General features: G+C 36.7%; 3 protein-coding genes across 3 annotated transcripts; 1 reads left to right on the forward strand and 2 right to left on the reverse strand.

Moving 5' to 3' along the window:
- Positions 1–524: 524 nt before the first annotated feature.
- Positions 525–3,128, reverse strand: LOC101307190. The gene is made up of 5 exons (XM_004295455.1): positions 2,877–3,128; positions 1,526–1,600; positions 1,120–1,281; positions 712–848; positions 525–672 (listed from the first exon to the last, which is right to left on the reverse strand). The coding sequence occupies exons 1-5, from the start codon at positions 3,126–3,128 to the stop codon at positions 525–527; spliced, it is 774 nt and encodes a 257-aa protein (XP_004295503.1).
- A 2,923-nt stretch (positions 3,129–6,051) lies between these two features.
- Positions 6,052–9,393, reverse strand: LOC101296549 (thioredoxin O1, mitochondrial-like). Its single transcript, XM_004293735.1, has 6 exons — positions 9,059–9,393; positions 8,926–8,976; positions 8,766–8,845; positions 7,658–7,702; positions 6,880–6,974; positions 6,052–6,389 (listed from the first exon to the last, which is right to left on the reverse strand). The coding sequence occupies exons 1-6, from the start codon at positions 9,375–9,377 to the stop codon at positions 6,377–6,379; spliced, it is 603 nt and encodes a 200-aa protein (XP_004293783.1). The 5' UTR covers positions 9,378–9,393; the 3' UTR covers positions 6,052–6,376.
- Positions 9,394–14,033: 4,640 nt separating this feature from the next.
- LOC101296842 (copper-transporting ATPase RAN1-like) lies at positions 14,034–20,287 on the forward strand. The gene is made up of 9 exons (XM_004293736.1): positions 14,034–14,465; positions 15,476–16,090; positions 16,425–16,854; positions 17,009–17,334; positions 18,204–18,262; positions 18,368–18,710; positions 18,869–19,066; positions 19,188–19,445; positions 19,569–20,287. Exons 1-9 carry the CDS (start codon positions 14,172–14,174, stop codon positions 20,043–20,045), a joined length of 3,000 nt encoding a protein of 999 aa, XP_004293784.1. The 5' UTR covers positions 14,034–14,171; the 3' UTR covers positions 20,046–20,287.
- The last annotated feature ends 3,269 nt before the right edge of the window (positions 20,288–23,556 follow it).

Consider the following 23,556-nt stretch of genomic DNA (forward strand, 5'->3'; position numbering starts at 1 on the left):
AGGTTTTGGAAGTACGTACTTATGTCCCTGTACTTATCCATGAACTTAATAAAGGCTCCATACATTTCCAAAATCATTGCAAACAGAAACAAAAATGAATGGGGATCAATTTGACCAGTCCAGAACTAAACAGTAGAAGAATCTTGATAGCTTAATTTTTCTCAAAGAAGCAAATGAACTTATTGTATATACCGCAGCAAGAGATTCATTGCCTTAGCTCACATACAAAATTGGTAGGGCTGAGAGCCTATAAACCCTTCAGATAATTAGATAATACTCTAGCTCTCTGCAGCCACCTAAAGCAAGCAATGGAAATGCTCCCATGCACATTACCCCGTAATTAACACTCACTAATACAAACAATAACATTACACAGAGATTAAAGCTATATTAACCGTGGATCAACCTTAGTATTAGTACTTAGCTAATAACATATTTCAATAGGATGGTGCCGATAATTGAAGCCCTACAACCATTTATTATTAATTATTACTGCTTGACTACTTCCATAGTTGTTTGTTCACTTAAGAAAGAGGAGCCCTCTGAGGAGCACCCTTTCTCCTGCTGCTGAGGGAGAGCATGATCCCTGGGAGTATCCCTTTCTTCTTCTTCTTGAAGACGACCTCTGGTTCACGTGACATTACTGAATCGCTGTTGGAGCATGAAGAGCCTCTGTACTGCATTTCAGGATCCTCTAGGATAGAGCTAGGCATCCTTTGGTCATCGTCATCGGTCACCTCCGAGCCATCCATCCGTAGTCCCTCGAATTGAGAGATTGTGAAGTCAGATTCATCAAAATTGTAGAGTATGCCGGATAAATCTTCCTCTTGGAGCACCAAGTGATCGACCTTCATAGGTTCACATGTCAATCTACGTTAGCGAACCACATTATGTGACGGTTGATGTGTCGATCATAAACATAAGAAATCTTACAAGCATTGCAAATTAATCATAGCAATACTACATTAGCGAAACCAGATGATGTGCCAAGATTTGTGTCAATTATCAACTAGCAACGAATCTTAAGAGGATTTAGCTATGATAATTGTAGGACAAGTGTGTCAGAAAATGTGAAAAACTCTTGAAATAAGCAATTGGACAATGAGAATTGATATGGACCTTGCATGAGAGAGAACAAAAGCGGAATGGCTCTTGGAGAATCCTGTCACAAGTGTAACAGATATTGGCAGCAAACCCTTTGTTGCAATTAGTCCTGGAAAGTGGCCTCGACTGTGGCCTCTGGTTCAAGAATATTACTTTGGCACCGTTATTGGAATAGGGCTGCAGTAAGTGCATCCAAACAATGAATACAATATAACATAATGGTTAACAGAGTTGAGAAACAAAAAAACACAGCAACTTGTGAGTTGGGGAGTGACCCAGTTCATACTTCTTTCACTATCATGAACACAAAACAAGAAGACAAGCCTACCAAACATAAACTATGTAATGTTCAAGATTTTGTAACCATTATATTTACTTATATAAAGTTTAACACTCAAAAACTCCAAAAACCTCAATATACCTGAATATAGGAACAGTCAATGAGCTTCTCAAGATCACCCAATCTAACCACATCATGGTACACATATCTTCTAACCTGTCATATGGAGTCAAAAAGAACATGTCAATTGGACTTGTTCGGCCAGAATTGTGATTCCAGGACAACCTATTTGGGATTTACCAAAGAGTTAACTGAACCATTTTGTAACCCAATTGGGATTTACCCCACACGATTGAAATATGCATATGACATCAAATTAAGATCATTAACAGTAAACTTAGGTAACTTTCAAGTTCAAATTCATCAGTCTCATAGAGAACTAAAAGTTATTACCTCACCAGGAAACTAGTTTGAAATTTAGGTGAAATTGGCAGAGGCAACCAACCTTTCATGAAAAAAAACCAACCTTTCATGAAAGAACAAAAATAAATGTACTGGGGTGAATTCATTTATGAAATTAGAGAAAACTAGTCAAAGTTCACTTTCATTGACAGCAACAGCTGAGAGGAACTTTTGCAGGGTGCAAATGGAGAAAAGGAAATCTCCTATTGATAAGGGAAAATAAAACAAATTGAAAAGAGTGGGATACAGAGAAGTCATAATGAAACCTTTTTGGAACATCACTCTTATCAAAAATTGAAAGAAATTGCATGGAAGCAGAATAGTAAATGAGACATAATTGAAGGATTCAAAAGTTCAACAAGAATTATCTTCTTCTTTTTGTTTCTTTGGCAAAAATCAAGATCAGAAAGCACAGAAGTTTCTGAAGAAGTAGACAGTAGAAGATTTAGTAAAAGTTGGGAAACTGGTATAATTTCATTCTGGACTGTGAATTACAACATTTGAGCTAAAAGTTTGCAGAAAAGGTATCATAGAGAAGTAAGAGAACCACACAAAGTAAAATCAAGATATAAGTTGGGAGGACCTGAACTAATCCAATTCCTGGAGACTAAAAAAGAAAATAAGAGAAAGAACCATAAGAATGAAGTTCATGGTTAGAATTCACAAGCAAATGAACTCTTTAGTGAAAATTCACCCAGATTGTGCAAGTACTCAAAGAAAGACAAAAACCAGGACTTCTTTTTCTTCCCAAACAAAAAAGTACAACAAAAATTGAACCAAAGTTGCAGAGCTGCACATGAATTCAACCAGTAGCAGATGGGAAGAGAATTCTACAGTGGAATTGCAGAAGAACTTTGAACTGCACACAGAAAAGTACACAGTAGAAAAATCCAAAAGCAAAGTTTCCAGACACTCACCAAGAACTAAGTTGAAATCACCAGCAAGAACCAAAATTGTGTGAACTGAAAAGGGTAGCAAAAATTGAACACACATCGATGAAATGACTCCAATTGTTGATGATTTAGTGTACCTGAAGTAGAGGATGAGAGCGATGAGAGTGAAGGCAGTGTGGGCAAATAGAGAGGCAACAGTGCAAACAGAAGACGTTCTTCTCGCTCTTCCTGCGGTTCTCGTGGACCCCACAACCACCAAAGAATGTCTCCCCCATCAAACCTTGTAGCCATGCAGGCTTCATGTGATTCATTTCATCATCCTCCATACATGTTGTGGATGAAGAAGCAGAGACATCTACTCTCTGATGATGACGATGATGTCTCACCATAATTCAATTGAGATTCTTCTCTCACTGTCTTGAAAGAAAGACTCAAAGAGTGAGTGGTGTTGGTGTCTGAGCTCAAAAGGGGTATTTAAGCTATGGCCACCCAATAACAAATTTGATTTCTTTTTGGTTTTCCCAAGTGGGTTTGAAAAACCCTAACCAAAACTTGGTCTTTTATAGTAGGGGAGGTTCCAGAACTGTTGTCGTTTACAGAGAGAGAAGGTTTTATTTGAGAAATAATGAAGAAAACCCAGAAAGAGAAAACATTTTTCCAATAGAGAGAGAGAGAGAGAAAGAGAGAGAGAGTGGTGAGTTTTGGTGTAGTGTAGAGTAGTGTAGGGTGGTGGGAGTGAAGTTAAAGGCGGGAAGACAGCCCACCAATATGTACTGCTTCTTCTGCAGTACTACTAAGTATTAACTCACTCACCGAATTTGCATACTACAGAATTCCAACTCCTGCTTATTGCTACTACAATTCACCCTTTGATTTGCTTAATTTGTTTGAAGGGTGTTACTGGTTTTATTTTTTTTTTGGCCAGTTGTGTTAAACAAGCTTTCATATCAAAAAAGAAGAATGTGTTAAACAAGCTTTCATATTTCATTACTCCTTACGTTTGTGTCAAATAGTGGCCATCTATCAAGTCAAGTCAGGTTTATTGTCCAAGCTTATGCGGTAAGTTTTGATTTCCAACAGTAAAATGCACTGTTAAGTTTATGCAGCAAGCTTCTTCTTTTTTTCCTGAATTTTCAGACCAAATATACATCTTGTGCAGTAAGTTTTATTACCTACGCAGTAGCAAATAGTCCTCAAATCACTCCTCTTATCCTAATAAAAATAAATAAATAAATAAATCACTCTCATATGTGAATAGTCGACTTCTGGAGTAGAGTGATAACAATCATAAAAGCAAAGCTATTGTTACATTATTTCCTTTTTCTTTTGGTCTGACAGATGCATAACGTTGGAACCATGAAGTTTGTTCTATTAGGTTTTAATTATGCTGGGGTTCCCCATCTTTCTTCACCAGAAAAACACACAAATCTTTCTTATATAAACAAGATGCACGCAATTACTGTATGTATTTGTGTATCAAGTAGTTTCAGTTTACTAACACTACATCATTGAGAAAGAGCATATAAATCCTCCTGTTCATGAAACTAATATAGGAGATTGACAACAGGAAGAAGAAGGAAAACCTCCAAAATTAAGGACCCAAAGATTATATACATAGTCTAATCACTCTAATGAAGAAACCAGAGAATAAGAAGAAGAAGAAGGATAGGTACTCTCTTAGGTGAGTCTCTCTCTTTGAAAGTATGACTGTATGATTATCAATAAGAACATAGCCCTGGGTTGGTTTGTCTCTTTTAGCTGTTGGTACAATCGCACTACCTCGGTTAAAAACCCTTTGGCGTATGACCTACAGGTCCTTTACTTGTATTCATGCCTACTTGGTGTCCTTTTTTCTCATTTTTATTTTCATGCAATAATTTTATGAATTATACTATTTTTCATGCATATACCTTCATACTTGATCTGTCTATTTTCTAGATATAAATAATTCATCGAATTACTCGAAGAAATATTTTGTATGGTATTGGATGACTCAAAAACACCTAATTGTAGTCATCTTTGTCTACTAATTTTGGGAGGTGCGTCCTATTTTGGAACTTACCCAGATGCTCTAAATCATGCTGTGTTTATACTGTTTGCAATGCTAACTAAACCTAGCAGTCAGCAGTGATGGGTTTACAGGTGCGGAGGTCTCACTGAGGGAGAACAGTCTCAGTTAATCAAAGCGCTAGGTTACCAAGTTATATACCGCTCTGAATTCTGAAAATTCTTTTATGCACCGACTAAGGTGACCTTTTAAAGTTTGAATCCACTCTCTTTGAATCATCATAGGATAGTTCGATTAGTTTCAAACATAAATATTCTACTAAGATCAAAATTTGAACCTCTTGGTTTCTTTTACATGTTTTTCTGTTAGAAAAAACGTAAAATTGGTTTTGATCCGGTGAACACTGAGCAAAATTTTGAGCAGATATTGATGAGTGTTCATGTAAAAGGAACAAAACAAAGGGAATGTGCCTTCATTCTGGAATTCATCTGAAGGAAGATTATTAGACTAAGCATAGATGCACGTGGAAATGGAACGGACAATTAGCTTTCCAAAATATTCCCTAAAATAGTTAGGTTAAAGATCTAAGAACAACACCTTTTAGGTAAGTATATAATTATTTGGAATAACTAGGTTCATTCTCCTTCAAACAAATGAAACAATATTATTTCATGGTCACAATTGGGCATGTCATGGTGGCTTAGGATTCCAATTGTTGTCATGTTACTATCTTATGCGTTTCTTAAGTTGTTTTCATGTCGTATGTGTATCGAGCATTTATTATGCACCTGGTCTGGTGGTTCTTAAACATGATGTTGAATCGGGTGGTTTGGCACATTTGATTGTTAGTGTTTAGCGTGTATCGTTTCTCTCATATTTGCGTAGCTCGTAGTTTTTATGTAAAATTAGGCTAGAGGTTAAGCTGTTTTAGTTGATGGATGTTGTTCTTGACGACCGACCCGTAACTACATATTTTGAGGAAATGTGCTACTTTTAGTCATTCTAATGCGTTGTGATTCTTTTGATCATTAACAGATGTTACTTTTCCTCAAAATATAAAAATTAAAAACAAAAACATTCTATTATGAAACTTATTTGTTATTTACTTTTGAGATCACCGTTACTTCATTTTTTGTATTGGAAGATGTTGAACCTCTGACTTCCTCGTGCTAACTCAATTCCTCATTGATCTCTCACCACACCACTCATGCGTACCCAAATTCTAATTACGGTGTGTAAATCAGCTGGATAATACGTTTTGAGTTTGACCCATGTTCATAGGAGAGATGAGCTACGTAGGCTTGATAATAACAAATCATCAATTAATGAGAGAGAGCCCCAAGGCCCCAAGTATGGGCCGAGAAGACTATTGTCTTTCAAACTTAGATACCATGTTTAGATTCTAAAGCATTTATTCTCAAATAAAAAAAATAAAAAATAAAAAAATCCATTGTACAGGTTCAGAATTCATATGGTTTCAAGATTTAACACACTAAAATCCTGGTGGGTCAACAAAGACAAGCCAATGTGGAGAAGAGGCTTGTTATCAGCTTCTTGTACAGTGCTTTCATATTACATCTTATGCGGGCAGCTCCACTTAAACTCGCCTTGTTTTGCTTCTCTCTATGTTCACAAGTCCGGCCTGCAACATAACATAATTACGGCCGTAATTCAGATGATACGACCGAAGGTAAAAATTATACATTCATGTATTAGACTGTGAAGTGGAAGGGGCTGAGGGGGTGCGAAAAACAGCATCACCGGCTTTGAACACCTCTATTAACTCACTACATAAATTTAAGTGAAAAAGACTTGTAGATTCACAAACGTGTCCCAGGATCCAAATATTGGCTTCTCAATGGAACCTAGTTAAACAACTTAAGCAATAGAACATGAGTCACCTAATTTAATGCCATCAGAGTTCCTAACAGTATACACACCCCCATCACATGTTTTCCTTTCTGTCATTTCTCTTCGCACAATATTTCTAGGTACAGCATTCAATTGTTCAGTATAGGTCACTGAGAAATAAGGTTATAACTGCATTGAAAATACGTAGGATATCTAAGAGAGCCTTTTCCTTGGTCCAAATGTAAAGCACGAAACCATATAATAGATGGGTAAAGACTTACTTGTATAGCTTTGCATAGGTATCTTTCAAGCGTGTAGCATCAGCACCAACAAATTCATCTGCCTTTTCTCCATTCTGAAAGAAGTGGAATGTTGGCTGCAGCAAAATGCACACATCAGCAAAGACAATTTCTCTTTTCTTGATAAAAAAAAAGGGTAAAATATTGTATAGTACTTGTGGTTTGAAGTCGCCATCTGTTTAGTCCTTGTGGTTTTATTTTAATTTGAATGGTCCTTAAAGTCATAATTTTTCATCCAAATGGTCCTAGCCCACGTCAGCAATTTAACTGAGAAAGTTGACGAAATGACCATTTAGATGAAAAATTGTGACTTTAAGGACCATTCAGATTAAAATAAAACCACAATGACTAAACAGATGTCGACTTCAGACCACAAGGACTAAACAAATTTCAATTCTAAAAAAAATACATACATACATACATAAAACAACTGTTTAGCACCTTCTATAAACATTACGTGACATGTGAGTGTTCTAAATTCACAATGCCATATGTCATATGGCAGTCATATGGCACATCTAATATCTACTTGCAGGGAAATTGAGAAAGCTACGGCAGAAGTAAAACAGTAAATACAATGATACAATATACTGAACATCCCTATTACGGTTATAAGTAATGAACATCGGAGTACTGACAAAGAATCTATTTTTAACAGCCCAGTGCAAAAAGAGCTAGCCACCACTGCACATGAGTTGTTTGATCACAGAGCAAAATATGGACATTTACATTCAAAAACATCAGAGGATCAGCAATTTACCACAGAGGAAATATTCAACTTGCCCAATGCGCTTCCAAGGCCCTCCTACAGAGAGAACAGATTAGTTTTACAAAATTTGAGGTACAACAAGAAATAATACAATAACAGAAAAAAAATTAAAATATAATAACAGATTCTTTTATAAGAATCTGCATATGGGAAAAAAAAAATCACAGAAAAAAAAGAAAGTTACTTCAGACAAGCATAGAAGAAACTTCCAAGCCTTCCAAATAAATGAAACTGAATGTATATGCAAATGCAAAAATAGGTCACAGACCATGTCAACTGGTGTTTAATTTAAGCTAAACCTACATTGTATCAAGAATTTAAAGGTTTAAAATATATCATGTAAAGTCTGCAGTAAAACTTTAATGGGATAGAATGCTGCGCTAGTAGCACTGACTGATGACTTGACACCAAGAGAACTTTCTCAGGATCATAAACTGTCATTAGGTTTCTATTCAGAAAAATTTTTCTCTATAATTACTGAAGTAAAAGGCAACTTGCTTTCATACTGTCACTTCCCAAAAAAACTTCAAAGCATCAGCCGAGATAGTCTCTGCTTATCGGCTTATGTATATATATCTCAAGTATATGATTGCATCCAGCCAAGACAGTCTCCTATTCAGTATACGACCTCATATCAGCAATTATAGTATACCACCATGGCCTATTGCATTAATAATTCACATCTTCATTTTCTTATGTAACTTGCGCACTATTTTATTAAAGCACACAACCCAAACTCCAAGTTCCTCTATACGCTAACTTATAAACCCAAAGCATTCTGAACTCAGTTTTGGTATTTCTAAAAGGCAATGAATGTTTGACATGAGTACTATCATATGAAATTAAATACTATTTTACCTCTTTCACTCACCTATACATCACAACCCTGTAACCAAAATCGTTCTTGCAAACCAGAAAGAGAGACTAAAATGCAACCTAGTTAAGCTACTACCGCATACCTAGAATTCAAAACAAACTAAACACAGTAAATTATCATTCTTAAGAACCATAACAAGATATGAGCTAGCTTTCATAGTCAACAACAAAACCAGGTCTTTCGACCTTAATCAAAATTCAAACAATGTACAACTACACACACCTGATCAATGTCAATCTTAAATGTGGTCACATGTGGGTATTTCTCACTCAACTCCCCAATTACAGGAGCTATGAACCTGCCTGCAAACAACATAAAAACCACAAAAAAGTTTGCTAACACCTCTCAAATGGTAAAAAAGTAAAACTCTTTTACAACTTACAAGGACCACACCACACTGCAGTGAAGTAAAACATCGCTGGCAGAGAATCACCTATCACAACACAAACAAAAGATCAAAACTTTGGATCAAAGTTACAACCTTTTTAAAATTCAGAGAGGTAAATAAAATTTACCTTCAGCTTTGCTGAGTGCGCTGTTCAACTCATCCTCAGACTTGATGGTTATAACGTTTGAGGGGGCAGCTGGGGAAGATGAGAAGGATCGAAAGGGTGAGAAATTGGAGAAGGGTTTTGGGTTGGGAGGAGGAGTTGGGTTTGGTGAAGATTGGGGGTTTGAGAATGAAGAGAGGATTCGGATTGAATAGGAAGGGAGGTTGTTATGGTGAGGAAGAAGAGCAGCGCAGAGGTTGCTGCGATTGGCAAGCAATTGCCGCACTAGGAGAAGCCCTGGGTTTTTTGACGCCATTGTTGTGTATCGGTCTGCTGCTTCCATATGTGTAGGAGGGTTTAAGGAGAAGAAGAAGAAGAAAGCGGGCCTTTATGACCAAGTAGAAGAGCCCAGAAGTATTGGGCTATCAAGAACTTTGAGTTTCTTTTGGTTTGGTAAGGTTCTTTTTTTTTTCCTCATGAAATTGTTGAATACAAAAAGGCGACATTGAGCCACAAAACGTGATTACAATAAGAATCACGAGATATCAGGAATCTATACAAAAGACATGTACTACATCAAACATCAACTAGAAAAGAGTGTTATATTGGCTACTCCATTTGTTTTAACATAACGGTGACACGATAGAAAAATCAGTTCATATTTAACATGATTACATATCTAAATGCATAATAACCAGTTTTCCAACTATGTTGCAGCCATAAGATAGATCCGACGACACTTAGCTTCAGCCTACTGCTAGGCAACAACGATTATTTGATAAAGTAAGGAACTCGCTGTCTACTATTAGAGAGGAAGATTCTGACGTGGACCTCTAATTTAATAGAGAGAGGATCACAATGGACCTAAAAGCGTATAGAAAATTTAAACAATTGTCGACGTTTATTGACTCGGAGTTTGATCGTCGATCTCAGGAGAGGAGAATAGGGGCCGAGCGATACCTGCAAAACTTATGTGACACACAAGTTAGGAATGGTTAGAATAGATGGAATGAGATGTATCCCTGTATTTGTAATTAGAACCCTCTTTGGAAAGCCCCTTGTTGCAGCAGCCTTTAACTATGGTTTGAGTGTTTGGCTTCTGTTCCTGTTGTCGAAACTCTAACTCTATGTAACAGCATCATTTGTGCAAAAGAGAGAGATTTTACAAAATTGGAGGTAGAAGGTGAGTCCCATCTTGTGATAGATGTCATGAATGCGTATTAGCACCCCCAAAAACTTCTTAAACTAATCCAAGACATCAAGGCTTTGAGAAGTTCTTTTGAGTTTATTAACTTTCAACGTGTTTTTAGAAAGGCTAATTTTGTGGCATATGTTGTTGCAAATCTTGGTCACAGGCTAGGCAATATGTGCTTCCTGGGATGATAGTGTTCCTCCGGAAGCGACACGACTTAGAGTGCACTAGAGGCACCACTATGACTCTATCTAGGGTGCGTTTACTCACCAGGAAATAGAATGAATCCTTAAAATTTCATTTCTCCTCTAAAAATGTGTTTGCTAACACCAAGGAGGAATCATAATATGCGGGTCCCACAATAAAAATCATGAATAAATCCCCATTTTCATTCCTTGGTGGGAGGTTGTTATTCATTCTCATTCATGGGTGAATCAACTCATTTCTAAAACTAACCTCGTAATTTTATGAAAACCCCAAACTACCAAGTACAAAAACCATATGACATTTGTATTAGAAATGTATTTTCGTAATCAACTTCATTTCTATTTTGATTTCTTATTTCTTATTCCTTCAACAAGTAAGCATACAACATGAATGCCTTTTTCTCACTCCCATCTCTCATTTCTCCCATTCCTTCACTCTCCGATTCTCTCTCAATCTCATTCAAGTTTAGTAAACGACCCTCTAATTCTTTTTTTTTCCCATCAAAAATTAAAAAATAAAAAATCTATCCCGACCACAATTCCACAAAGAAGAAATTGCCTCACGAATTATACAAGGTAAGAAACCGAGCAAAGTCTTCCTTCTTCATCTCTACGATAATTATTTAATGTTTTAGTTACACAACCGAGCACATTATCAAATAATGTAAAGAGAATTCCAAACTAGTTACTTACATAAAAATCGTAATCCACGTATATTGATACGAAGACATGCAACTCGACTCTTCCTCTATATGAACAGCCAGCTACGTTCATCCTGCAAGCAGCAAAAACAGCACGCCTTGGTCCCCAAATTTTAAATCCGGCGATGACCTAATTAAGTTTAGTCTTGCAGCAACTCATAACTAACATTGGTCATAGCTAGACATTGCACCAACCAGTAAGGTTTAGCTCACCTGCTTAACCTATTCCCCAAGAAATAGCAAAACCTACTTAACCCCCCTTCTCAGACAAAGACATCCCCCAGTTTATGTGTCTCAATCTCATCCAGTTAGGGACTTAACTTGAAGCAATTGGGGTGGATGGGTTTAATAGTTTTCAATCCAAATTGGGATTGATCACCTAATACATTAGCTAAATGACTATATCACCCTAGTACCAAAAAGTACAAGATGATATCCCAAATCATGTTTGCCCTTTTTGGTTGGAGGACGTGGATGCCTTTGGGTGGAAGCATGAAGGGACTCCCATATTGTTTTTGCATGGGTTGTCTTTATTATCTTGGTGAGTGCTTTTAGTGGAACAGCATTCAATCTTTTTCCCAGCTTTGTTTCTCCAATATAGTTAGTGGAAATAATGTCATCTTTCCAACCAAAATTGCACTCTTACATGGAAAAATAGTAAAAGTTGAATTCAATAAACCATTCTAACAAAATGAATGAAAAGGAAACACCAGTGTTGATAATTATTGGTGACAATTTAGGATGTGTCTTTCAAAAATACTATCCTTATTATCCAAGCTGTCAAAAATAATTCACGTCCAAATTAAAATAGGTTAGATGTCAATTCTTAGAAGAAATTTAATCCTTACAAGAAAAAGAAAACTGTGTTGATAACAAGTCCTATCTTCCAACTCCTCTTTTAAGAGCAAAACCATATTTACCACTATAAGCTCCTATTTCAAGAATAACGAGCAAAACCGTACTTAACCACTATAAGTAAAATGAACCTCATACAACTATATGGGTGGACTCTTGGAGATAGATCATAATAAAACGTCATAACTAGAAATGTATTACAATGTACACACATATTAATCTTGTTATCTGTTACGTTAATATTAACAATTCTTATTTATTAGTTCGGTTATGATCCTTTCACGAAAGAATGTAGTTCACCCCCTAATTATTTAGAGGACTTTGTCTCACTCTCACCTAAGCTCGTTACTTCATTTTCAGTTTTTCACCCAGAACATTTTGAAAAGGAAAGCACGGGGAAGAAGAAGAAGAAGCAATTGAACATAGTGATGGGAAAGTCACCTGCGTAAGCACTTCTGTCACCGTAGATTACAAGCCTGGTCAAACCAGTCGACGGCTGCCGTCTCCTCCATTACGTTCAAAGGAAGCTGCTAAGATTTTCCGTTACACCCAACAGTGCCAGCAAAGTCACTGAAATTCCAAAACTACCCTCGTACAAGACCTGCATTTCTTTTTGCTTTTGAAGATTTGGTAGAGGCAACATATCTTTTTTGCCTGGAAAAAAAACACGTTTTTATATGACAAATGCAGTTTTATTTTCACGTTTCCCACCCTTTCCCAGTTTTATTTTCCTAAAAACAACAGAAAAGAAATAATGTATAGAAGGACGAAAGGCACATGGCCAGGCCAGGTTAGACCAAACTTAAGCATGGGACACTAATCTGATCCAATAATAGTAATCAACTAGATCCTTTTAAAATTGTTCCTTTAATCTATAGTGGCAAGATTCTGTAATAAGAAATAAAATAGAAACTCAATGTTGATAATTTCTTATTTCTTAATTCTATTTTTAAATTTAGTGTGCATTATAATATTACGTATAGAAAGATATTTGAGGACAACGTGGTTAAAATTGTTTTTTGTCTCTTATGTAATAATTATTAGCGTAATTTCTTTTTCTGTTGTTGATTAGTTAGTTGGATAAAAACTACAAAACATGTAAAGTTTGCACTTAACGCGTGCCATTGGTATCTTAGTTAAAAGATTATATTTTGTTTAAGTATAGACCTTCAATTAGATGTTTATTCAAGTTCTAGTTTAACATCCATCTACCTCAACATTCAATTTTGCGTATGAAATGATGATTAAGTGAACCTTCCCACTTTGTCTTCTTTGTATTTGGTATACCATCACAATCTAGAATTTGCAGGGATATAGACTAAGTTTTCTACTTTTGATAGGTATAATGGATTCCAAGTATAGTACAAGAGATAAGAAAGTACCACAATTGTCATGAATGAGTCATATTCTTACATGACTCTTGACTTGGGTCTATAATTTCCCTGAAACTTTAAAAAGCCTCACAAAAGCCATCTCATTAGTATTCATTTGCTTATAAAAGTTGAGCAATCACTAATATTAAAAGGTCTCAAAAACATGCTTAGCAAAAAAAATCTTTTGCCATACATTATCATCACCTACAAAAAGATATATCATTAATAAACAAAACACAACATGATTTAAAAAAGAAAATACATTACTCAAATTATATCCGGTTCACTACCCTATCAAAATCAGATAATGTAACGTTTTTTCTATCAAATAATCTGACATATTATGTCGTTAAACCGTAAAACTTAACGAAATTAGCATGGTTTAACGGATCGTCACATTTCCGGCGCGTTCAGGACGTTTTAGACTTAGCCTTTCTGGTCAAACTGGTAATTTACTTTTCCACGCCAAATTACAAAGCGGACGTGGTTTGTACTACACAAGAAAAAAACAGCTAGTACAAGTACAACACCAAGTAGAGGCCCCATCACCTAACCACATTAGTAAATTCCCCAAAATACCCAAGGCCAAGCCCGTAAATTCCCCCAACCTCCTTTCCTACCAGCTCAGGAACTTCAGTTAAAAAATTGCTGTCTCACCATCTCCCTCGGAAAAAAAAGTCTCCTCCCTTCTTAAAAATCCAATTCTCTCTCTCTCTCCCAAATCCAAAACCCCCCCAAAATTCCGCAGAATTTATATAAATTCCAATTCATTTTCTTCGTCGGAGATAGAGCTCGGTGTTAATTTCCGCAATGGCGCCGAGTCTCAGGGACCTCCAGCTCACGCAGCTCTCCAAGTCTTCCGCCGGCGACGGCGACGACGGAGACCACGAGGGCGTGAGGCTCTTGGATTCGTATGAGAAATCCGGGGAGGGAGTTGAGGAGGAGGGGACGAGGAGGGTGCAGGTTCGAGTCACTGGGATGACGTGTGCTGCTTGCTCTAATTCCGTCGAAGGCGCTCTCCGGAGCGTCAATGGCGTGCTCACCGCCTCCGTCGCGTTGCTTCAGAACCGCGCCGACGTCGTTTTTGATCTCCGATTGGTCAAGGTTAGTCAATTTTGGGGGTTTTGGCTGATTCTTTTTGGTTTGGTGAAACGGATTTAGTATGATTATCATAGGAAAGTAGGCTTAATTGAGTGTTGGGATTTTGAAGTAGATTTGTTGATCGTGCCTTTTGATTTATGCTTTATTTTGAGCTGGATCATGATTAAGGGTTAGTTAATTAGAATCTTGGAGCTAAACTGTAGTTTTCTTGTAATCATGTAAATTCCGCATTGCAGTTTTACTTTATGCATTCGGGTCTACAATCATCATGATATGTATTGGTTGTAGTAACATATTAGTCCTCCGCCTTCCTATTTAATGATGAGGTATCCAACTTGGATTTCTTCCTCTCTTTCTCTCCAATTGAATTTTGTTTTGACGGGAAACTACTATTATGATCACAAGTCGAGATTTTTTTCCGTAGGTGGGTACGTTTTTTTGTTTAATTCTTCTTTCCATAGGGATGGTTTAGATCTAGTATGGTGCCTAGATTAGAAGTAATGTAAGCCTGTTGTCATTGAGATAATGTTAGAAAGCTGCCTTGGAACCAGTGTTTAGAGTAGGAAGCTTGCTTGAAGTTTTCTTATGCGTACTGTATAATGTGCAAAGTGCAAACTTACTCACAAAGTTCTTGGTCCTGTGTAATTTTTATTTATATAATTTAGGCTCCTCTCACATGCATGTTCAAAATTTATTCAGTATTCAGTGCATATGCCTCTCAAAGGATCCATTTTGGACTTTTTCATTTGATGGAAATACTTGTCCGCTATGTAACAAAAGGAATACTCCGCTGCCAGGAAAAAAGGATGCTTTGCTTTAGATTTTTTGGTTGAATTCATGTTTTTTTGGGTTCCTTAGTTGATTGTTTGAGTGGCTAACTTTGATTTTGTATCCTAATCTTTTCTCCGATGATGGCCCTTAGCATTGTATTAAGAAATGGGGGTTTCCTATTTTAATTTGTTAGAATCCACTTTTTGTAGTTATTTAAGATAACGTCAACTTTCTTATTTCAGGATGAAGACATAAAAAATGCAATTGAAGATGCTGGGTTTGAGGCAGAGGTTATACCTGATCCCAGTACAAATGGAGTGAAGCAGCAGGGGACCCTGACGGGTCAGTTTTCGATAGGAGGTATGACATGTGCAGCTTGTGTGAACTCTGTTGAAGGTATTCTGAAAGGGCTTCCTGGGGTCAAAAGAGCTGTAGTAGCTTTAGCTACTTCACTAGGAGAAGTGGAGTATGATCCTACTGTAATTAGTAAAGATGACATAGTGAATGCCATTGAAGATGCTGGTTTTGAAGGATCGCTTGTACAGAGTAGTCAGCAGGATAAAATTATACTGGGAGTTGCTGGCATGTTCAATGAGATAGATGCACAGGTTTTAGAAGCCATAATCTGCAACTTAAAAGGGGTTAGACATTTTCGTCTCGACAGGATTTCAAGAGAACTTGAAATTCTCTTTGATCCTGAAGTTGTCACGTCTAGATCCTTGGTTGATGGGATTGAGGGGGCTAGCAATGGGAAGTTCAAACTCCAAGTAGCAAACCCTTATACAAGAATGACCTGCAAAGATGCTGATGAAGCCGCAAATATGTTTCGGCTTTTCATCTCCAGCCTTGTTCTCAGTGTAAGTACTTCTTCTCAGTATCGGCATGGTTATGTTCTGCATCATATCATTAACCTTGTCTTATGTTTTTGCACTCACTTTTCTCTCTATACTCCATTTTCTATTTTCTGATATTTATACCATTTTGAGAATACGGACTTCAATATCAGCGACAACAGATAAATATTGTTTCTTGTATAGTTCATTCAGAATGGATCTAGACCATCATAAATTGGAGCTCTTTGGATACACCTATTAGTCATAAAACTTATAATAGTTTTCATGTATATTAGTATGCTAATATACATGCGTCTTACTTTTTAGATTTGTTACTTACATTCAACGATTTTTCTAGGTTCCTGTCTTTCTCATTCGAGTAGTTTGTCCTCACATTCCACTTCTGTATTCATTATTGCTCTGGAGATGTGGCCCCTTTGAAATGGGTGATTGGTTGAAGTGGGCATTGGTGAGTGTTGTTCAATTTGTTATTGGGAAGCGCTTCTACATTGCAGCTGCAAGAGCTCTACGAAATGGTTCCACTAACATGGATGTTCTGGTTGCCCTGGGAACTTCGGCCTCTTACTTTTACTCTGTTTGTGCACTCCTATATGGTGCAGTCACTGGATTTTGGTCTCCCACATACTTTGAAACAAGTGCCATGCTAATAACATTCGTACTGTTGGGTAAGTATCTGGAATGTCTTGCAAAAGGAAAGACATCAGATGCTATCAAGAAGTTGATAGAACTTGCTCCAGCTACAGCTTTATTGCTTGTCAAAGATAAAGGTACTGTTCTGTTCTCCTTTTTCTTGCCAGCCTTACCAATCAAGATTTCTTATTTCCAATTTTATAAATTTGAGTAATTTAGAGCAACTCTGGAATTGAAATAGAAACTGAGACACTTGAGTAACTGACCGGTCTTGATTGTATTCGTTATTAGGTGGGAGATATGTTGGGGAGAGGGAAATTGATGCTCTGTTAATTCAGCCTGGAGATACATTAAAAGTTCTTCCTGGTACAAAAGTTCCTGCTGATGGTATGGTTGTGTGGGGCTCAAGTTACGTAAATGAGAGTATGGTAACTGGTGAAGCTATACCTGTTTTAAAGGAAGTCAACTCATTGGTTATTGGAGGAACAATAAATTTACATGGTGCGCTTCACATTCAAGTTACAAAAGTCGGATCTGATACAGTTTTACATCAGATAATTAATTTGGTGGAGACTGCTCAAATGTCCAAAGCTCCTATTCAGAAATTTGCTGATTTTGTAAGTAATTCTGGCTTTTCAATTAGTATATATCTGTGCTATATCATTTGAAGAGTGCATGGAATTGCTAAGTTAACTTGTTTCTTTCCCCCTAGAAAAACATATGCATATAAGGTTGCTTGCTTAGTTCTCAGTATTAGCCACATCAGAAATGGCTATATGATACTGAAAATGTTTTCACTGCTATTTTCAAGGTGTTTTATTCCGTGAAACTCATAAAGTTTGAACCTACCTTGTTCCTTTTGTGATGTACTCATGGTAGACTATTGAGACTCAACTTATATTTGATAATTTGTGAGTGCACAATTGAAGCTCTTTTATTTCTTTAGAAGCTGATTGTATATCTAATCTAAAATGGTTATATTGGCCTTGTATCATTTGTTGCCTGTACTTGGTCCTATTTTTCTATCTGGCTAGATGCGTGCTTTCATCAGATAGTATGTTATTTGATGCGCGGTTATGCATCGACTCAGATGAAAGCCATGCTGATCACATCATGTCATTAGCCTTTTTTTCCCTTTAGTGACTGTTCTCAACCTCTCTTGTGAGGTTTTTGCCTTGGTTATGCTATGCCAATCTAGAACTAAAGTTGAGAGGTGTTCATAAATTTTGATCTGGATGTTTTTCTTACCAACTACTTAAAAAGTTTTTTACATTAGGAAACCTGAATCTGATTGAACTTATTGACGGGCAAGAAATTTCAGTGCCCATGACGTAGTACAAAGTCCCCTTATATATTGTAGCCGCTTCTTGTTTCTGCTCAATCTATCTCTGAACCAGTTCCTGAATTTATGATATGTGCAGTAAATGTCTTCACTCTTAAGTGTAACTAGTTTCTTACATGCTGCTCAACCTCCATATTTTTGCAGGTTGCAAGCATTTTTGTTCCTACTGTAGTTGCATTGTCATTGCTGACGTTTTTGGGCTGGTAAGTTCACAGTATGTGTTACATTCTTTTCACATAGCAAGTTAATTTGAATGGTAAGGATGTTCAAACCTGCCATTGACGTGTATTATTCATTGATTGTTGTAGGTATGCCGCTGGAGCCTTTGGAGCTTACCCAGAACAGTGGCTCCCCGAAAATGGAAATCACTTTGTTTTTGCCCTTATGTTTTCCATATCAGTTGTGGTCATTGCATGCCCCTGTGCACTTGGCTTGGCAACACCAACTGCTGTCATGGTTGCGACAGGGGTTGGTGCTAATAATGGTGTGCTGATAAAAGGAGGAGATGCTCTGGAAAGAGCTCAAAAGATTAATTACGTCATATTTGATAAAACAGGCACTCTAACCCAAGGAAAGGCTACAGTTACTGCTGTAAAAGTTTTCACAGGAATGGATCGTGGAGATTTTCTCAAATTGGTGGCTTCTGCAGAGGTAACTTTCTATTTCCTGACTAGAATCCACAGGCAAGATTATTCATACATGATATTTTGATGTTCTTTAAATTGGTTGTGAAAGATGACAACTATTTGTATGTCTATATATAAAATTTGTAGATGTTGAATATTTGTTGTGCCTTTACATTGGCTCAGGCTAGCAGTGAACACCCACTGGGGAAAGCAATAGTTGAATATGCACGCCATTTCCACTTCTTTGATGAACCTTCTGCAACCAATGCAACAAATCAAAGCAAGGAGCCCGTGATCTCTGAATGGCTTTTCGATGTCTCAGATTTCTTTGCTTTGCCTGGTAGAGGCATCCAGTGCTTAATAGATGGAAAACTTATTCTGGTAAGTTCTAAAGATATGACATATTCTATATTTTAAGCAGTTTGTTCTTTTAGAATACCATATTCTATTTCTTGCTTCACCCCTCTAAGGTTGCTGACCAGAGGTATTGTATCTTGAACAGGTTGGTAATAGAAAATTGATGACTGAAAGTGGAATCGACATTCCAACTGATGTTGAGAACTTTGTAGTAGAGCTGGAAGAAAGTGCAAAGACAGGCATACTCGTCGCATATGAAGGCAATTTGGTTGGAGTATTGGGGGTTGCTGACCCACTAAAAAGAGAGGCTGCCATAGTCATAGAGGGACTTGTTAAGATGGGTGTCAGACCAGTCATGGTTACAGGAGATAACTGGAGGACAGCACAAGCTGTTGCTAAGGAGGTTTGTATACATCTGACTGTACCTTCAGTCTTTTACTAATATGTTGTTGAACCTTATATTACTATGCTCTCTTATGCATGGGTAGAGATGTTTAAATGGAGTTGGTTGTATATTGCTTGTCAGGTTGGCATTAAAGATGTGCGAGCAGAGGTAATGCCGGCTGGAAAAGCAGATGTCGTACGCTCATTCCAAAAAGATGGAAGCATAGTTGCAATGGTTGGTGATGGAATCAATGACTCTCCTGCCCTAGCCGCTTCTGATGTCGGTATGGCAATAGGGGCAGGGACAGATATTGCAATTGAAGCAGCTCACTATGTATTGATGAGAAATAACTTGGAAGATGTGATCACAGCCATTGATCTCTCAAGAAAGACCTTCACTCGTATTCGATTGAATTATGTGTTTGCCATGGCCTACAATGTCATCGCAATACCTATTGCGGCAGGGGTTTTCTTTCCCTCACTGGGGATCATGTTGCCGCCATGGGTAGCCGGTGCATGCATGGCTATGTCATCTGTTAGTGTTGTATGCTCCTCTTTGCTCCTAAGAAGATACAGAAAACCCCGACTTACCGCTATACTGGAAATAGTTGTAGAGTAGAATGAAAAACGAAATAGTAAAAAATGTAGGGTTTTTAGGAACTACAATGGGATAAAAGATTCCGAGGTGGAGCTTATCCCAGTTTTGTGATTTTCTCCTGTCTTTTTATCTTCTTCTCTGTATGTGAGTTGACGGGGTGTAATTGTATCTCGTCATTTGTAAATTCCTCTTGTATAATAATCTCATCTTGTTGTTCCCTCTGTATGTGAGTTGATTAATGCAAAGTTTCAAGTTCATATTACATATACCTTCCAAAATAAATTTCAGACTCTAATTCAAAGTTTCGCCAATGTACTACTACTATATAGTGTAATGTCATTTTCTAAAAAATTGTGATCGCAAGGAATCTGTCAAATCAGAGATTGTTCAGTTTTTCAACTGCATCAACAAACCAAAAACTGTATAAACTTTGTAAACGATCTTCTTTTTTTTTTTTCCTTGATAACTAAAAGTAAAACAAAATTACAAAACAAAAATCTCTTTAAAACTCCCTCTCCTAGCTGTACAAAATAGAACATTGGAAATACAAAAAGGAGATGGCAATAAACCAAATTAAGAGAGTAGAGGCAGAGCGCCATAATGAAGCAGCAATTTTAGTAAACTCTCTATTTTAGGTTTTAACTATTTTAGAGAGCGTGTTTAGCTTTTTTGATATTTTTAGAGCTCTAGCAGACTAACCAAAATTTAGCTATTATAACTTTTAGCTATCTCGCTAGCTAAATATAAGGAGTGAGATGACTCAAATATTTAATACATTCCTTGTAAGATATTTTACGTGATATATAAATATATTTAAACTATTTAATTTTTATTTGAAGAATAATATTGATGTAATGTTAGCTAAAATAGAGAGCATTGATGCAGCCGCATTTCTAAAGTGTCTAGCCAAAATGAAATTTTAGCTAATTTGACTAAAATTTAACTAAAAAATAGCTAGAATTGCTAAAGATGCTTTAAAAGGCCTTGTCTGGTACAACTTTGATTTTCTTTTTTTTAAAAATCAGCTTTTATCTTAACTTCTAGATTTTATTGTGTTTGGTAAATTAAAGAAAATCAACTTTTTTTTGTTGTTGAAAATTACAGGTCAGTGGACACATATTTTAGAAGCAGCCTTGAGGTTGCTTTTAGAAGCTGTTGTCGATAAAACCACTGAAAAATAATATTTTATGTCTTGACAGCAGTTTTAAAAATAATATTTACCAAATATAAAACTGTTTTAATTCACAACTGATTATATTCACAGTATAAGAGAAACAATTTTTTTACAAAAAGTCTGCAGCAATCCCAAACTAGTCCTAAGAACAAGATGTTTTGATCTAGAGACTTCAGACACCAAGGAGTAGACGCTTTCCCAGCAGGCAATCTTTGATAATTGTTGAAGTAACGTACTATGTAACCCTTCCCGCAAGGCAGTGACTTCAACAATTAACACACCCAAGTATGTACTTTGTAAACAATCTTTGATGATGGATTTTTTACTAGAGATCTCAAATGAGACATGTATGCAGATAAGAAAAGGTTTAGACAAGTGATTCCAAATTTATTTAGATAAGAGTATTGTTTGATAAGACAATTTAAAGTCAAAAGTTAACCGAATTCGGTTTATATTTTTTCTTACCTATATATATCACACGGTTAACACCTACATGTAAAAACATACCAAGTGAAATAAAAGTGTAATAGACCACGCATCTTGTAATCAAGTGAAATAAAAAAAGTCTAATATCGTTTGGTGACTTTGGTCTAGTGGCATAAATCTTTCTTTGTAAGTAAAAGATCGGAATTCATAACAAACTCGTTATAGCATATTCATTGTTTATTTGAATAAAAAAAAAAAAACCGAAAGTGAAACAAAGAAGGAAATGATCGAGGTGCTGAAATTCATGACAAACAAATTGCCAACTCGCCCTAGCATATAACTCTGACTTCAAGTAATGACTAGCACCTAATATCGGAATCAACCTTTGGTCTTTTACGCACGTGATTGTTGGTCTGGGTTTCCAGAGTCGGTCACGTATCGTTCATTCGTCCATGCACAAGAAGCAGTCGACTGATTAGACAACTCCATCCGAAGCTGCTTGGAACCTTTCAATTTTAACAAATTTAAAGGAGGCACTAGATTTTTCTACATATACATGAATCTATCTCCTAAAGTGTTATTGTCTTTAGTCCTACCAAAAAAGTGTTATTGTCTTTATGCCAGAGGCAGGAATATGTCTGAACCCTGCTCCCTCAAGTTGGTTAAGGGTTTCCCACTTTACACCACACACTCCAAATCTGGTGGGTTAGTTGGTTCAATTATGTATCATCAGTCCTCACTCTTCAAACTTGGGTTTGTGCGGTCAGCAAGAAATGAAAGAGAAAGAGATAGGAGAAGGGCCATCATTCAACTCAGTGTTCATTTCTAGCAGCTTGAATAATCAACCCATTCTTGAAGTAATTCCCAGCTCACTGGTGACGCAAACAGGAGTAGAGGATGACATGGTCAAACATGAGGAAAGAAATTCATGTGTGGGTTGGTCAAAATATCCTTGATCATGATCTGCAAAGGGTTTGAAAGAATAGAGTAAGGATTACTGTTGTTTTCTTGAGGTTAATTATTGTTTCGATTAGAGAGAATTTGTCCACGTTTGAGACTTTGACCCAATATGATCAACCCTTAAAATGTCACTATCACTCTAATAGTAGTACTATATTTACTATATACTAAAGTTGAGTTACTGTAGCTAAGGACCGCATACTTTTACAGTTTTGCCCCTATTTTGCGTTTATTTACATTATTGCCACCACTTACCTGATGTTCTTGGCTGTTGTTGTGTGGCCACGTCATTACTGCGTCTTTCTCTTCCTTTTATTTCTTCTATTGAACTCAGCCACCGACTCTCTCTATCTCCTTAATCAGTCCTTATTCCTTCTTCGTCTCTCGCTCTCCTCGCTTCCCTCAGATTGGAATAGGTAAGGTTTGCTATTCGATCTGGGTTTAAATCTTTTCTGGGTGTTGCTCTGTATATAGTTTCTATCTTTCTCCCTGTGTTTTGTGATTTTGATTTGGGTGATTGTATTTATAGGTAAATGTATGATTGATTATCGTTGCCGTTGTCATCGATTTGTTCTCCAATTTCTTCAATTGTTTTGTGATTTTGATTTGGGTTATTGTAATTATAAGTAAATGTATGGTTGATTATCGTTGTGGTTTTGTATCGATTCATAAAAGGAGTAAATCGCTTTTGATTTGGTTGTTGGTTTATAAGATGGTTTGGTTGGTGATTTCTTTATAATGGAGTTCTTCCACTTTGATATAGTTTTTCGATTTGGCAAAGCAGTCTTTTTGGTTAAATTTTATCATTCAAGGTTCCGTATCCAGTGCCATCCAGACTTTTTGGAGGTCAGGCAAAGGGTTGGTTGGATTAAGAGTACCAGTTACTGGAATCTTTAGAAATTCATATAGGAGCGGTAAACCTGCTTATAACTTTTGTTTTTGTTATAACGAGGAATTAGCAGGTGTCATTGC

The sequence above is a fragment of the Fragaria vesca genome, linkage group LG3, assembly GCF_000184155.1.
Source record: "Fragaria vesca subsp. vesca linkage group LG3, FraVesHawaii_1.0, whole genome shotgun sequence".
In the NCBI taxonomy this organism is placed as follows: domain Eukaryota; kingdom Viridiplantae; phylum Streptophyta; class Magnoliopsida; order Rosales; family Rosaceae; genus Fragaria; species Fragaria vesca.

Bases quoted from the DNA above. Each gene is read 5' to 3' on its own strand.
- LOC101296549 (XM_004293735.1), bottom strand. From the start codon at position 9,377: ATGGAAGCAGCAGACCGATACACAACAATGGCGTCAAAAAACCCAGGG. The intron at 8,977-9,058 runs GTAAATTTTATT...GTGTTGTGATAG, and splicing joins CGCACTCAGCAAAGCTGAAG to GTGATTCTCTGCCAGCGATG. The intron at 8,846-8,925 runs GTAAGTTGTAAA...TGTTGTTTGCAG, and splicing joins TGCAGTGTGGTGTGGTCCTT to GCAGGTTCATAGCTCCTGTA.
- LOC101296842 (XM_004293736.1), top strand. From the start codon at position 14,172: ATGGCGCCGAGTCTCAGGGACCTCCAGCTCACGCAGCTCTCCAAGTCT. The intron at 19,067-19,187 runs GTAAGTTCTAAA...TATCTTGAACAG, and splicing joins TAGATGGAAAACTTATTCTG to GTTGGTAATAGAAAATTGAT. The intron at 19,446-19,568 runs GTTTGTATACAT...ATTGCTTGTCAG, and splicing joins CACAAGCTGTTGCTAAGGAG to GTTGGCATTAAAGATGTGCG.
- LOC101307190 (XM_004295455.1), bottom strand. From the start codon at position 3,128: ATGGTGAGACATCATCGTCATCATCAGAGAGTAGATGTCTCTGCTTCT. The intron at 1,282-1,525 runs GTATATTGAGGT...CACTTACTGCAG, and splicing joins TTGACTGTTCCTATATTCAG to CCCTATTCCAATAACGGTGC. The intron at 673-711 runs GCCTAGCTCTAT...AATGCAGTACAG, and splicing joins GATGACGATGACCAAAGGAT to AGGCTCTTCATGCTCCAACA.